General features: G+C 31.2%; 3 protein-coding genes across 3 annotated transcripts; 1 reads left to right on the top strand and 2 right to left on the bottom strand.

Moving 5' to 3' along the window:
- Positions 1 to 1234: 1234 nt before the first annotated feature.
- PGO_082190 (proteasome subunit alpha type-3) lies at positions 1235 to 2230 on the bottom strand (the record flags this gene model as incomplete). Its single annotated transcript, XM_028687441.1, has 2 exons — positions 1235 to 1551; positions 1786 to 2230. 2 exons carry the CDS (start codon positions 2228 to 2230, stop codon positions 1235 to 1237), a joined length of 762 nt encoding a protein of 253 aa, XP_028543242.1.
- A 3891-nt stretch (positions 2231 to 6121) lies between these two features.
- Positions 6122 to 8974, top strand: PGO_082180 (6-cysteine protein; the record flags this gene model as incomplete). The annotated part of the gene is made up of 2 exons (XM_028687440.1): positions 6122 to 7150; positions 7391 to 8974. The coding sequence occupies 2 exons, from the start codon at positions 6122 to 6124 to the stop codon at positions 8972 to 8974; spliced, it is 2613 nt and encodes an 870-aa protein (XP_028543241.1).
- A 1943-nt stretch (positions 8975 to 10917) lies between these two features.
- On the bottom strand, positions 10918 to 14952 carry PGO_082170 (protein kinase domain containing protein; the record flags this gene model as incomplete). Its single annotated transcript, XM_028687439.1, has 1 exon — positions 10918 to 14952. The coding sequence occupies one exon, from the start codon at positions 14950 to 14952 to the stop codon at positions 10918 to 10920; it is 4035 nt and encodes a 1344-aa protein (XP_028543240.1).
- Positions 14953 to 16443: the final 1491 nt, after the last annotated feature.

Below are 16443 nucleotides of genomic sequence, written 5' to 3'. Positions count from 1 at the left end.
GTTATGAGAAAAAAAAAGTGGAAAATGCCGTGGGGTCACAATGATCAACAAAGGTGTAAAACGTGGAAAAAATATAAAATAAAAATTAAAATAAAATGAATGAATGAATGAATGAATAAGCGTGAGCTAGCCACAACACGACAAAGGTTACGCGCAACAACATTTTCCTTTTTCTCCCTTGTTTTATACAAGTGTAAAAAAAAAAAAAAAAAAAAAAAAATCAGACACCCCCCGTGAAGAAGAAATAACCAAAAAAATTTTAAACATATATTAGAGGAAATGGGATACCTGAACACACTAAAAGTTTGGTTTTTCTCGTCTACCCTTAAATCAAATAGTGTAGAGAACATATATTGTAAGATGAACAAATCTTCAACATTTCGATCAAAGTATCAATTTACCTTTTTCTATTTATACTGCATTAGAAGTAAGAAGAAAATCGTCCATATGTATTGTCCTCCTTGTGTGTTGTGTTGTTCTTTCTTTCTTTCTTTTTTTTTTTTTTTTTTTTTTTTTCAAGCCCGCCTCTTCCCAATTTTCCTCCCTTATATAACATATCTTTCAACACGAATGAATAATAATAACAGCTTTTGAGAGAAATTTTTTTTTTCATTCTTTATGCTTGAATTGCTCTGTCATGTCACTAGTGGGGAATGAATACGTACCACGTCTCCCTCATTTCAGTTAAAATTCCCTCAGCATATGCATACGTGTTTTTGCGTGTGTTTTTGCGTGTGTTTTTTTTTTTTTTTTTTTTTTTCTTTTTCCTTATGAGCATGTTAATAATTGCTATTCGATGGGAAGTCTCGTCCATATACTTGCATGGCCCAAACTTAACACGCTGTTAAAGGTTCCATGTGTTCGTGTGTATATGGATGTGTATGGGCATACAGATGTAGGGGTGTACGATATATGGGTGTACGATATATGGGTGTTAAATATTCAAAAATGGTGGAAAAGTTCTGCATGTAAAAAAAAAAAAAATAGACGTTGGTTGCATACATATGGGAGAGGGGGGGAGGGGAGGAGGAGGTGATGAACGGCAGCCATTACTATACACTAGTCTGAAGGATGCAACTTTGGTTCTGTATACTGATACGTGTGTATGTATAAAAATACATATATATAGTGGCATTTATACACACATGCAAACGTACGTTCATACATACAAACGTACGTGCATACATACAAACGTACAAGCGTGTGTATGTTTTGCTCAGGGCAACGCTATGTTTTAATGATTCAACTGTTCCATATAATCCACAGCCACATGCATGGCATTGTTTAAAATATCTGAATCTATATTCTGGAATTCATAAGAGGAATCTTTGCAAATCCATGAGAAATTAACTAAATAGGGCAAATTGTCCTTATTCATATGATCATCGCTTGTCAAAATGAACTTGTAAATATCAACTAGCGCTTCCTTCACATCTATGTCTTTGTAATTCTTCTTTTCGATTTCTGTTTTAAACATTTCTTTATTCTTCCCAATTACCACTCCTGAATATTTGTAACATGCTCCGTTCGGTTCGACACAGTAAATTTCACCTGTACATGTCCCGCGAAGGAGAGGGTAAAATGAGACAACAATGGCAGTAGCAATGGCAGTAGCAATGGCAGAAGCAATGGCAGAAGCAATGGCAGAAGCAGCAACAACAACATATGAAGGGGCAAAAATAAATATGAATGTAGATGGGCACAGTCTAGTGGTGATGTGACAAAAAAGCAAACTCATGAGTAGTAAGTACTAATGGGGGAGTACGTGCACGTGTCTAGAGATACCTTTCTCGTTTTCATCAAAGGACGCTAATATAATGGACGATGCAAATGGACGCAGGTGCCAATACAAGGTATACGCATGTATATACAGAGATATTCTATTTGCTAATATATGAAGAGGGATATTGGTGTGGAAATTGAGAAAATAATTGTTGGCTTCGCTTTTAGCACGGTCAATTATGTTCCTTGCATCTCCATCCAACCCTGCATATGTTATGATAATGTTGTTATTGATATGATATATTCTGTTATAACTATTCTTCTTAATCATTTTATTTTTCTGAAGATTGGAATTAATGCAACAAGTTATTATACCATCTCGACACTCTAAGCTTAATGCTGTATTGTTATTATTGATTGATTTGTAAATATACTCCACTTGGTATAGCCTCCCATCTGGAGAAAATGTAGAAACTGATAAATCATACCCCGCGCTTAATCCTGCCATTTATTTCGACTTTCTACTTTTTCTCGCTTGCTTAAAAAATGGCTTATATATATATATATATATAAACACAACGCAAGTGTGTATGTATTTATATATTTATGTATGTATCCCTCACATAGGAGTATTTGCAACACGAAAGGTGATTCTTCTCTTCACACTTGCGTGACACGTCTTCAATGACAAGAAAACAGAGGAGGTATGAAGGTTGAGGGGGAAGAGTTGGTGTGCATGCTCTTCACACTTTTTACTCGGTTGTGATGATTTACAATGGGCTTATAAAAAATAAAAAGGGGAAACGTGTACTTTTGCGTTATGGAGTGTGTACAAGTATGCACTCAAATATGCACTGATGTTTTATGCATTTCTTTTATTTTATATACATATATATATATATATTCTTTTTTTTTTTTTTTTTTTTTTTTTTTTTTTTGCTCTAGTTATCGCTGGAGTAGGCTCTTCCTCGCGGTTGCTGTTTTTTTATTAACACTTGGAGAGTTGCAAAAATGGTTATTTAGGGGTTATCTCCAGACTAAAAGTTCAAAAGGGATACATATATATGTATGCATAAGAATATAAGGCCTTTCTCCCATGCAGGATTTCAAAAAGTTCTTTTCTTGCAGCTAATGTTTTTTTATTACGTACTTGCAGTTAAGGCATGCTCGTGGCTAATACATCTGTACCAATTTTTTGCAAAAAAAATATTCGACAGTGACTTGGGATATGTGTTGTGTGTTCCCCCTTAGCTATAGCTCGGGGGAAGTTCCGTTCTTCTTTTATTTGTTCAAAAAGGTAAACAAAAATAAAAAATATACATATACAAATGTATATACACATGCATATTCAAGTTAGTGAATGTACAAGGAGAGGGTATGCATGTATCCAACAAGGCGGGGAGGGGGAAAAGTCGCGAAAACAGGGAAGGCACGTAAAAATAAGCACACTCGAAAATCTATCTCCACCGAGTTTATATGGCACCAAGCCTGAGCCTACAAAATATAAGTTCTACCTCATATGCATAAACTTGGCATAATTGCCATAAAAATTGTCGAAAAATTGTCGAAAAATTGTCGAAAAATTGTCGAAAATTTTCACGTCATTTCATGGCGTTCCCATTTAGGTGTTCCTCACCTCATTCCTCTCTTTGGCCTCGTTTTACATTCTTTTTTTTTTTTTTTTTTTTTTTTTTTTTCTTTGGTACTCTTAATTTTTCTTTTGCAAAGTGCATACAAGTTCTCCATTTGCAATTTGATCTCTCATTATGTTGATAAAGGAAAATTATATTTTCCTTTTATTTTATACACACGTTGCTTCGTTCATTTTTTTGAAAATCAGTGTGATTATAAAGGAACATAAAAGCTGTTCATGCGATGTGCCCATAAACGTGCCACAATTTTCTTAACCCATGCTGAATGTTTTTTATGTGGAAAGTGAAAAAAAAAAAAAAAAAAAAAAAAAAAAAACGAACGAATGAATGAATGAATGAATGAATGAACGAAAGAAAAGTCCTTGAATTTTGAACAACAATTGCACAACCTATCCTAAGAATAAAAAGAGTTCTGTCCGTGCTCCACCATTTTGTAAATTGACAGAGGTTAAACATTCTCTTTGAACAACTGGATCTACGAGTGTCTGCATGCGAATAAGTTCACTCTAGAACACCCGTGTGAATATTTCTTCAACTGTGTGTGAAAGAAGAGGGGTGCAGGTGGGGGGGCGTGAAAGAGGAAACACACAAAAAACAAAATATCCATAAAAATATGAACAAAAATATCCATAAAAATATGAACAAAAATATGCACAAAAATATGAACAAAAATATGAACAAAAATATGCACAAAAATATGAACAAAAATATCCATAAAAATATGAACAAAAATATGCACAAAAATATGAACAAAAATATGCACAAAAATATGAACAAAAATATGCACAAAAATATGAACAAAAATATGCACAAAAATATGCACAAAAATATGAACAAAAATATGAACAAAAATATGCACAAAAATATGCACAAAAATATGAACAAAAATATGCACAAAAATATGAACAAAAATATGCACAAAAATATGCACAAAAGTTGCGATCCAAGTTGAGGCCAAAGTCGAAGACACAAGCGTCAACGAAAAACAAACGAAAGGGAAAAGAAAAGTCGCACGTTTGTCTAACCATTCCCCAGCACCCCAAGAAGTAATCCATTTTAATGTTCCTCCATCTTCGGTCTCCTGGAGATGTGTCACTTATAGGAAAAAAAGCCACATATAAAGTTTGTCTAAAATCCAGAAAAGTACACATATATACATATCCTACTATTCTTCTTTGAGAAGTATGATATATTTTTCCATTTCTACAAGTTGCACCTTTTTATATTTATAATGGAACGATTTGACCGCGAACAACAGAACTGCTTATACATGTCGGATTTTATAAAACTTAAGAAATAGGAATGTCAAAATAAATAAAGACAAAATGAATAAGAAAAAAAAACTTGTAGAATAATATGCTCATAAGAATGCGTCCAATCCTATGCATAAATAAATGTTCATGAAATATTACTAAAGACAGAAAAAGAAAAAAAAAAAAAAAAAAAAAAAATTCTCTGATGAGACCAACCAACTGGTTATGTTGAAAACAACAAAAATAAAAACTTGTCATTCGTATGGTAACTGTTTCCATTTTCAGACGTAAAAAAAAAAAATAAAATAAAGACAATTAAGGACATACGCAAAAAATGCAACATCGTCTTGTATTTGTTTTTTTCTACATTTCTTTCTTTCATGTGAACCGAATGAGATCCCTGGAGAACAAATAAATGCGTGAAATAGAGCCTTAAAATAGGGGCTTGAAATCGAGGTGTAAAAGAATGAACTGATAAATAAGCACAAAAATGCATGTTCCTTGTCCCAGAAAAAAAAAAAAAAAAAAAAAAAAACTAATTATGCATGCATGCCGTGTAAGCTCTCCATTCAAAAGAAAAAAAATAAATAAATAAATAAATAATAAAAATAAATGGACAAATATATGGAAAAGTATATGAACAAGTGCATGAACAAATGTGTGAACAAAAAGTGGAACATAACAGAACAATTCGAACATAGTTAAAAAAAAAAATAAAAAAAATAAAAAAAAAAGTCATACTGTGCTGATATTTACACATGTTTTTTTTTTTTTTTTACAAACTCTTGGTCTACATGCTAGTACGTGGAGAGTTGTGCTTGTTCACACTTTCATCCATCACTCTCCACTCAATATAACAGAGCGATTAAATCTGTACATAAGTGCTCATATATATACACATACACATCTATACAGATATGAACGAATGTATTTACCTATTTTGCTTATTTCCAATTTCTAAACCAGCATAAATTTTGCTGCAAATGAAAAACACAGGTGTAAAAAAAGAAAGAGAAGAAAAAAAAAAAAAAGAACCCCCTCAAGACGTTACTTCTCCCATTATGTGTTAACTTATAACACAGAAGGAACATTCGAAAGAGAAATACAAATAAATACATCATGAAAAAATGAGAAATAAAATAATTTTGCTAACATATTTGTATACACTAGTGGGGGCTCTTTTTCAGGTCTTCTTTGAAACAGTACTTGATTCATTTTGAGTCTGCATCAGCCCGGGTTCGTATCTGTTTTTTTTTTTTTTTTTTTTTTTTTTTTTATTAATTACTCTCCTCTTCTTCCCCTTTTTCTCTTGTTAGACGAACAGTCCACAGAACCTTTTTCTTCACTTTGGCATTTTCCATACTTCGATAGTTCACCCTCTGTGCTATGCTTGAATCTGAGTTATAAACTTTTTTTTTTTTTTTTCATCTGCACACGGTCAGAAAAAATAGTAATAAGTGTGACACCCCACCGAATGAGACAAACAAAAGCCCAATGAAGTTACTCACATGTGGCATACTGTTGTTTGCACTATGGAGTCATGCTCTACTTGGAGGTGGAAGACATTTAGATAAATTCGAGCCTTCCTTAAAAGAAGAAGGAGAACTATTTATGGATTATTCATATAGATGTGAACACAGTGGATTCATAAATTTGTTGAAAAGAAATCCTTTATACTTCTGCTTCTTCGTTGGAGAAGGAGATTCTTCGTCCTATGGATTAATGCTGAGAACATTCAATTCGGATGAAAAGTGGGGAATTCCAAAAGAGGTATTAATTACAAAACAGAAAATCACCATGTTTTCATTTATAGATGATTATATAGAAGAAAAACTGATACTTATATATACATATGATACAAAGATAAGAATGACAGTATTCAATAATTACATTGAATCACCAACACAAGTTGACAAGATAGGTTTAAATTATGAAATATTTATCAAGGCAAATACAATTTCTCAAATTACATATCTTTTTAAAAATAAAAAATCTATACTTGTATGTGGATTGAATAGACATAATAACATACTCTGTTCATATTCTTTCGATTATGGATTGACAATGAAGGATGCAAATTCAATAGAACTTATATTAAAGGTCAAAATACCAATGGTGCAATATAGGATGTATGTAAAATTGAAACATGAATATATATATGTCAACATGTATGATGATATCAATGAGAACAATTATTATGAATTTAAATGCACAAAAATGGGTGAACAAGAATACACATGTGATGTTATGAACAACCCATTCAAAGAAGGAAATCAATTTAAATATAAATCTATTTTGAGAAACCGTATGTTTCAAACCATTGTTTATCAGATGAATGATAAATGTTATATAAGTTGGTCTTTCAACTCAACAAGTATTAACAATGAAATAACTCAAATAATTTCAGATTCTTCTTGTTCTCATGTCTCTCTCATTCATAAGGGAACCTCATTAGTTGTCACTTACCAGAGGGAGACGAATCCCCATTCCTCCTTGGGACCCCAATTTTATCGCATTTTTGAGGTAAGTCTCCATCAGAATGCATATGCCAAAGGGAATGTGACAGAAGAACAAAAGGGGTTGCCTATGATCACACGATTGCACACATTGCATCCTGGGATTCGAATACTGATCATGCATGTGATATTATGCCAGTCTCGATTATACCCTAAAGTGTATGCCAACTTCTAATGCCAACTTCTAATGCCAACTTCTGTGTCCAATTCTAGTGCCAACTTCTAACACCACTTTCACCCCACGCAGAACCTGCGAATGAAGGAATATGGATGCGAGTTTCGCTCAGGAGGGAGCCTGTACGTGACGAACACATTTCTGAACAAGCAGTGCAACATAGAGATAATGCAGGCAGAGAAAAATTTTGCAAACGAAGATGAGATAAGTTTCAACATAGTAGTTCCAAACCACTTCACAATTGAGGAATCCTCATGTTTTGTGTCAAACGAAATGTATAATAATGACAAAACAACATTGTATTACCTAGAACAAGAAGAAGTAGAAGAAGAAAAAATAACCATCTTTACATTTTTGTTCTATCGATATATAACAAGCCATACAAAAGTAAAGGAAAGTTCTTGTATTCTTAAAGATGAAAGTAAAAAAGAGAAATTACAAATTTTTTTGAATTTAGAAGAACAATATAAAGAGTACGAATGTAACATTTCTTCAAATGATTTATGTGATTTTTTTATTCAAGAAAAGAGTAATATAATTATACATTTTGATGAAAATAACTGGACTGTAGACAAAGAATTATTACGTGCATCATTAGTAATATATGGTGGGATACATATTCCTCTCCATAATTTACTCAGTACATCAAGTATTAACGAATTAATTCATTTTAAAGAAAATGAGGTTTCCATATTTATACCTGCAATTATACCAAGTGTAAGGACAGCAAAAATTCCATTTACAAATAAACAAAATGGCACAATAAAATATGCATATTTAAGACTACAGAAAAATCTAAATCCGTTGAAAAAAGTATTGGGTATAAATTTCTCGTCCATATTTGATATTCATTATAAATATTTTAAACATTATCAAGAAAATGTAAAATTTATCATGAATGAATTTAATGAAACTAACTACATAGGAATGATATGTGAAACTCATATTCAAATTACAACACCTCCGTGTACTTTAACTTTGGTTGATCATTCAAATAAAAACTTTCATATTCATTCTGTATTTCCAAACAAAGTACCTTTTCTATACAAATACACAAAGAAGAAATTTTCACATATGAATGATTTATACATAAGTGAAACTCGTTTTGTCGTTTTCAAAAATTTTAACACCATTCTGGAAAATAAAAATATAAAATACCTTTACTTTAAATGTGTATGCAACACCAAGAACGCTGAAGGTATAGATTCCTTTAACCAAGTTGATTTTGTTATCACAACTGAAAAAATATCATCTGACGTTATTCACTCACGCAAGGTTATTGCACTCCCGAAGAACTTCAAAGAGGGTCCCAATAATGATGATAAATCTGATAAATCTGATGATGCTGGTAATGCTAATAATGCTGATAATGCTAACGATGCTGATAATGCTAACGATGCTGATAATGCCGACGATGCTGACAATGCTGATGAGGACAAGTCTGATTATGGTGAGCAAATTTCACAAAATAACAGAGAAAATATAAATAATTTTATGCGCAACAAACAATATGCTCAAAACAGAGGATCAACAAAACATACTAATAAATTGTCGGGAATATCTGACAATTTCTACACAAGTTCTGGATCTTCTTGGAATCTTTCCATTTACATAAGTCTCATTTACTTCTTTTCCTCTTATTGTGTATACATATAATACTGCTAGTGCGAAAAAAAAAAAAAAAAAAAAAAAAAAAAAAAAAGACCTAAGACACAAACATATACCTAGCATTATCTCCATTTGGAGAAATTAATCTGCACCGCTACCCAAACAATTTTCACATTTTTCCCAAAAAAAAATCGATGAACTTCAAGGAAAATATCCCTTTTTACACAAAGGTGTTACAACCAAATGACATCAAATATAACTTCAATTTTCACATATTCATGTTTTTACACACATAAAAAAAAAAATAAAATAAATTCTCAATTTTGGTTTCTCCCACTTGCATGAAAATGCATAACGTGCTTATATTCATCCCATTTGACATTTTCATTATTGTAAAAAAAATTGTTCAAGAAAATTATTGTCTCTCTATTCATATTTTATATGGCTACCGTAAGATAGCACTCAAGGAAATATGGAAAAAAAAAAAAAAAAAAAAAAAATTCAGGCTCACCTCTACCTACCACCCACTGCTTTCTTTTAACTATTAACGTGTGCATACTTTTTAGGATAAGGAAGATCACCTAATCTGGAAACACACATAAAGATTCGTCCACAATGAATGAAAAGAATTAAGCATTAGCACATGGCATGACAGTAACACATTTATTGTTTGATTCGTGTTGATTTATAAAATCGTGTTCGAGAAAGAAAAGATGAAAAGGAAGGAAAAAAAAAAAAAAAAAAAAAAATAGAACAAAATAGACCAAAATAGCATAAAATAGAATAAAACGAAATTAATGACAAAATTGTAGGTGGAAACACACACGAGAAACACGTGAATGTAATACATTTTCAAGCTCACACACATGTGTGCCTTTCCGCATGCAAATTAAGAACGAGTTCAGGTTTTTTTTTTTTTTTTTTTTTTTCCCTTAACAAATTCACAAAGAAAAGTTATAGAGAGGGGGTGGTGGTGGTGGTGGTNNTTTTTTCCTTAACAAAATCACAAAGAAAGGTTATAGAGAGGGGGTGGTGGGGGTGGTGGTGGTGGTGGTGGTGGTGGTGGTGGTGGTGGTGGTGGTGGCCAGGATTGTTTACATGAACACTTTTAAAAAAAAAAAATTATATACATGATGGGGAAGGGGTAGGAAGAAAAGAATGTAATATATAAGCTTCCTGCGATTCCACTTTTCACATTGAAAAAAAAAAAAAAAAAAAAATGCATACAAGAGGACTTATTCATAGTTCATTTATCTATGAAAAAAAACACATATGCATAAAAATTTCATAAAATTTAAAAATTACTGAAGGATAAAAAGAAAGTATTACGTAAAAAAAATAGAAAAATTTTTAGTTCGTTAAAAATGAGAACTTTTGGCATAGTTCTTAGGGTTACAGATTTTCTTCACATGACAAGAATTTACCTGACATGGTCAGAATTTTCCTGATGCGTTGTGAGTATACACACCTGACATGGTCAGAAATTTCTTGGTGATATATGAAAATTTATCTTGACATTCTCCATAGATCCTCCAACAAGCTATACACATTTGAGCAGTATTTAATAATCTCGCAGAAAAACTGTGCATCACCACGTTTAATGCTATGCAGTTACTCCATTTTGATAAATCCATATTATTGGGATGAGGGGAGGGAGGCAAGGAAAAAAAAAAAAAAAAAAAAAAAAAAAAAGGCAAACAAAGAAAGACAAAGAAATGCAAAGGATGGAACGAATAAAACATATGATGTGTAAGCAAATGGACGAATAACAAACGCACATATGGCCACTCACAAATGAGAAGCAAAATTTGGAAAAAACTAGCCTCATAAGATTATTCCCCTCGACACACAGTTCTCTCCTACTCACACCAGAGTGCGCAGAAAAATAGCAGTAGAACCAGTAAGCACATATCATAACAAGGAGGAGGACGTGCATCCATAATGGAACACATATAAACATTTTCCTGAATAGTGAGAAATAAACTCACCAATTAAAAGTAATACGTTCCGTTTCGCTTGTAATACCTAAGCAACTGTTCGTTTAAGTACAAATGTACATCCTCAAACCACTTGTGCTTCAACGCTTCATTGGCTGTTATTCTGTTTTTGTAATCATAACTCAAGAATTGATCAATTAAGTCTATACCATGATCGCTAAGAATTCTTCTCCCATAAATGTCAGTAAAAATTATCTCCAGCATTTTAATTCTATCAACCTTAAATTGGGGTAATTCCCCAATAAATTCCTTTTTAAGTAAATTGTCAAAATCGTCATTTGGTATTCCTCTGAACACAAGAATTTTAAACAAAACTGAAGATTCAAACTTTGATGTTACAGGAACAAAACCTAACAAACATTCACACATTGTTATACCAACAGACCAGATATCAACTGAGTAATTGTACAAGGTGCTGTTACATAATATTTCTGGGGGTCTATATTGTAAAGTTATTATATTGCAATCCTTAGTTTCTGCTTTTAAAAAATGATCATAGACCCCTAGGCCAAAATCTGCAATTTTTACAATCCATTCTTTGGAATCATTTAATCCATCAGATAAGTACTGAATATTTTTGATAAGTGTATTTGCTGGTTTTATATCCCTATGAATGATGAATTTTTTGTGAAAATGATTTATTCCTTGTAACATTTGATAAATAATAACCTTTGTTTGCATTTCAGATAGAGATGGCATATCTGGGTAAAATGATCGATTTTCTATTTTTTTCAAAGGTAGATACACATACTTCACATAATTATGTATATGATCATAGGACATATCAATTCGTTCATTTGGTAAATGTTGAGCTGTACACTGTTTAATATGTTGAATAAAAGCTGTGTGTCTTTTCTTGGCCTTATTCAAAATGTCATTCAAACTACAATCACATTTTTCTATTACTAGGAATAGATCCCAATTTTCGATATAATCATTATTTTTACTTTCAATTTTTTTTAATTTTTTAGAATGTTTTCTAAACTTTAATTTATCTATACTTTTATTGGTTTTTATTCTATTATATTCAGTTCTCCATTGTTCACCACCATGTTTCAAATTTGTTATTTTCATTTTCTTCTTGGTGTGTAAAGAAGACAAATCATTGCTTCGATCTTTCTTTATATCTTTCCTTGTGCAGATCGTCGACCCATATGTGCTTTTAAAATATCCATCACCACAAGCATTGCTTGAAGTATTTTCAATCCCTCCAACATCGGTATTATAACTTCTCAAACTTTTAACAGTCTTGTTTGCATTTATATGGTTACCCAATTTTGGATTATTTAAACTTTCCTCCTTATCTATATTGTACATTACAAGATCCTTTTCCAAATCTTCAATTGTTATGCAACTTTTGGATATCAAATTTTTATACTTATTATTCCTCTCTACAGTTTCACGAGATGGAGAATACTGATTCCTCTCTACCTTACGATGCCTTTGAAAGCTAAAGTCATATTCTGCTGATAAATTCTCCGTGCGTATTTTTTGGTTTCGATGACTCTTTAATTTATTTTTTCTATATGTGTGAACTCGAAAACTGTCTAATAGACATACCACATTGGGATGAAATAAAATTCGCATAATGTTAAATTCGTTAATAGCAAATTCCTCAGAACCGAATTTGTATTTAAAATTTGGCCAGAAATACCGCAACACCTTTACAGCAAAATGAAGATACGAATCTCCTAAAGATTCTGCTTTGAATACTTTCCCATAAACACCTTCTCCTAACTTTTTTACAATTTTATATTTTTTCATAAAATCCCGAGGAAATAAGTTTAACAATTTATCTACTTTTATTTCAGAATTTTTATGATTAAAAGAAATGTTGGAAAATATTTTCTCATTTTCAATCATTTCTCTTTCGTATAAGGATTGTTTATCGTAGAGAAAACCGTCTATCAAATCTAAACGGAAATTTTTTAACTTTTCATCAGTTACATAATCTTTCAGTGCCATCTCTTCATCAATTATCTCATTATCTTTATTGAACATGTCATCAATTGTGTAGCTTTCATTTGTTCGGAAGTGTATTATCTCTTTCAATTTTTCCACTTCTTTACTATCCAAATGGAGGGTAGAATTCCAATATTTACTAAAAAATTCTTTTCTACTAAGTAACCAAAAATTTTTTATATATTTTTTCATCATAATTTCCTTTGTGTCCACATTTTTATTGATCACTATTTTTTCTCTCTTATTTATTAACAAATCTTGATGATTCAAAAGGATGTTTGAAATGTTGTCACGTTCTTTGTTTTCAACTTTGCTTACATCTTGAAATTTATTTTTACCCAACAATGTATTGTATAATGACATTCTAGGTCTCTTAAAAAGTTTCTCTCCTTCAAAATGATCATTTTTTATACTATATGTTGATGAATTCATTTTGTATTTTAAAAAATCCTCTTTCGATTTACAAATACTTTCTCTCCTTTTCTTGTCAATAAATTCTTCTAGATTTGATCTATCCTCGTACATGTTGCAAATATTGTTAATTAGGTTATTATTTATATTTCTTTTAAATTTGTATGAGCAATAATTCTCAAAATTCATTAAATTTTTTGAAAATAATTCTTCATCATACTTTGTTCCTTTCATTATGTTCTTGCTCGGGAGTGATCTAACAAGTAGCTCTTTATGCCTCCTATCATCCCTGTTAATTGATAAATTAATGAATTCTAAATAATCCTTGTTTCGTTCTTTGTAGCTGTAAACATGGCTTCCAATACTACTGGCACTGTCACTAATCCCATTTCTATCTCGAAGTTTATCGCCATTCCTATTTCCATTTCCGTCCTGCTTACCTGCATTATTTAACACTAACGCTCCTGTACTAACAGCTAACCGAGTTCTGTTCATATATTTGTTTTCTTCCTCTTTGCTGATATCATATAGATTGACTTTTCTCCTCTCTCCATTCAATCCATTGCACAGGCTATGTCTCAGCATGAAATTATTTTCCGATAGGGCTGAGGTGCGTTCATTTTCGATATCTACATTGCCTGTCAATCCATGCCCTTCTCGATCTTTTGATTCTTCCTTAAGTTTATATATGGAACTCCTATTTAACACAGTAGAAGAATCACAATTTCTAGAACTATACAAGTCTTTCAATTCTAAGGGATCTTTCATCAAATTATTACGTATTTCCTGTACGCTCTCATTTATGGAATTCTTGTTCACTCCCTTGATACTGTTCCTAAGATTAACCTCTTTTAACGACATGGAAGATCTACTAATGGCATATTCTTGATTGGTTTGATAAATATTGTTATTTTCAGTTTTGGTGTGTATTTCGTTACTTGATGAATTATTGGATCTGTACGAGTCCATGCTAAAATTATCCACGTGAATTTGGTTTAATTTGGACTTTTTATAATTCATCAGGTTGTGTTCTATGTTATTTTTCATGTTTAAGTACTTGTTTTGGTTTGTGACTCTGGTAGATAAGTGGCTAGTAAGGGTCTTACTATTAGCAGTAGTATCGTGATTATTGTTGTTGCCAATTAGTGCGTCATTATCGTTATCCATCAATTTATCCCCTGCACTTGCTGGTTTGTTAGAATGTTTATCTGTAACGTTTTTATTTTTAAAATAGTTCAAAATTGTGTAATTCGTATTGTTCACATTGTCATTTTTTCCATCAAACACTCGATTTTCTCCAACTTCATTAACAATTGCGCTCTTTTCTTTAATGGAAGAAACTCTGTTTATATGAGGATATATCTTTTCCTTTTCTATTCCTTTATATACAGTTTCCTTTTTGTTATTCTCTTTATTTCTTATGTTAATTAAACTTGTTGTTTCCAACTTGTCTTTTGTATTTTTGGAAATTTTTTCATTTTTTACTTTTTTTAAATTCTTTCTAATAACTTCATCATTTTTTGATTCGTCATTTAGAAAGACGTTTTTTTTTTTATTCATGTTTGATCTTCTTTTGTTTAAAACTTTTTTTTCGTTGTAAGAACTTTTTTCTACTAACGCATTATTTTTAATTCGTTTTGACGTAACTCTATCCATCAAGATATTGAAAATTAAAAAAAAAAAAAAAAAAAAAAAAAAAAACAGTGTGTGCAGAGAAAACAGCAAAACCAAACTGTAGTCACAATTTTTTTTTTTTTTTTTTTATGAAAAATGGCTAGTTATATGAACTGTTCATAATTTTGTTGTACACACATGTATTTGTGTTTAATATGTTTACATGAATTTTTTTTTTTTTTTTTTTTTTAAGTATAAGAACTGTCCACTAGGAGCAGTGAATACGTGTTATTTTCTTCTTTTTTTTTCTTCTTCTTTTTCTTCCTTTTCTCGTTGACTTGTATTATCTTTTTTTGCGAAAAGTTCACAACCTTTTCACTTGATTTTATATGTGTGTTAAAATGTATATGAACATGTACAAGCCTGTGCATATATAAACATGTGCAAACATGTAAGAATATATACATATGTATATAATTTTTAGTACCCCTGTGACAATATTTCTCAATGTGTAAATGTGTGTATTGAGCTAAGTTTTCATGTATTTATAAAATGTGATGCTTTCACTTCCATGAATTGTCATACAACTGATCGGAGTTTAGTGTTACACGTGCATGTAATTATCCAAGAGATCAGGTATGTGTTTATATATGCGCAGATATGTTTTATGATACAAGGGAATATATGATTGGTTGGAGAGTATCTCTTTAAAGTATTCCTCTTTTTTTTCCGCGCTCCATTTAGTACGAAAGTGAAGTGATGTATATATGTACGTGTGTATATTTGTATGTACGTGTGTATATTTGTATGTACGTGTGTATATATGTATATACGTGTGTATATATGTATGTACTTATATATATATGTATGTACTTATATATATATGTATGCATGTATATATATGTGCTGCCTTTGATACACCCAATTGATGGGCATATCTCTCAAACTGGTTGCGCTAGTAAGGGTGATAAGGAGGTGCATGTGCTGATGCAAAGAATTCATGTAAAGAGAAAATATTTGTAAATGAGAAATGTTGTAAACAAAGGAATGACAAAGTGTGTTTTGTGTACAAACGCAAGTTTGCTCTCATTTATTCACAAATAAGTATGCAATAAATATAATGGGTAACATGTAAATGAAATGATAAAAATGAGTGAAAAATAGATAAAAACGAATGGATGCAAATGGAGAATATGCATGAACTTTGTTTTTGCGCTACTTCAATTGCCCGATTTCACTTATCTTTTATTTGTTTTATTTGATTTGAATTCCCCTTTTGAATCTCTCTTTTTCTTCCCAAGTGTTAATACACAGAAATAAATGAAGGAGAGAATATAAAAAAAAAAAAAAAAAAAAGATCCCCAATGCAATGAAGTGGTGGTGCTGTTCAAATGCACACATATGTATGGGTACTCATGCAAATGCACATATATATTATGTTGATACTTTCACGTAGATGTATACGTGTATGTGTTTTTTTCTTTTTTTTTTTTTTTTAAAGAAAATCATTTCCAGCTCATACACAAATGAAAA

The sequence above is a fragment of the Plasmodium gonderi genome (genome assembly GCF_002157705.1).
Source record: "Plasmodium gonderi DNA, contig: Chr08, whole genome shotgun sequence".
In the NCBI taxonomy this organism is placed as follows: Eukaryota; Apicomplexa; class Aconoidasida; order Haemosporida; family Plasmodiidae; genus Plasmodium; species Plasmodium gonderi.
This window is presented reverse-complemented; position numbering and strand designations above follow the sequence as displayed.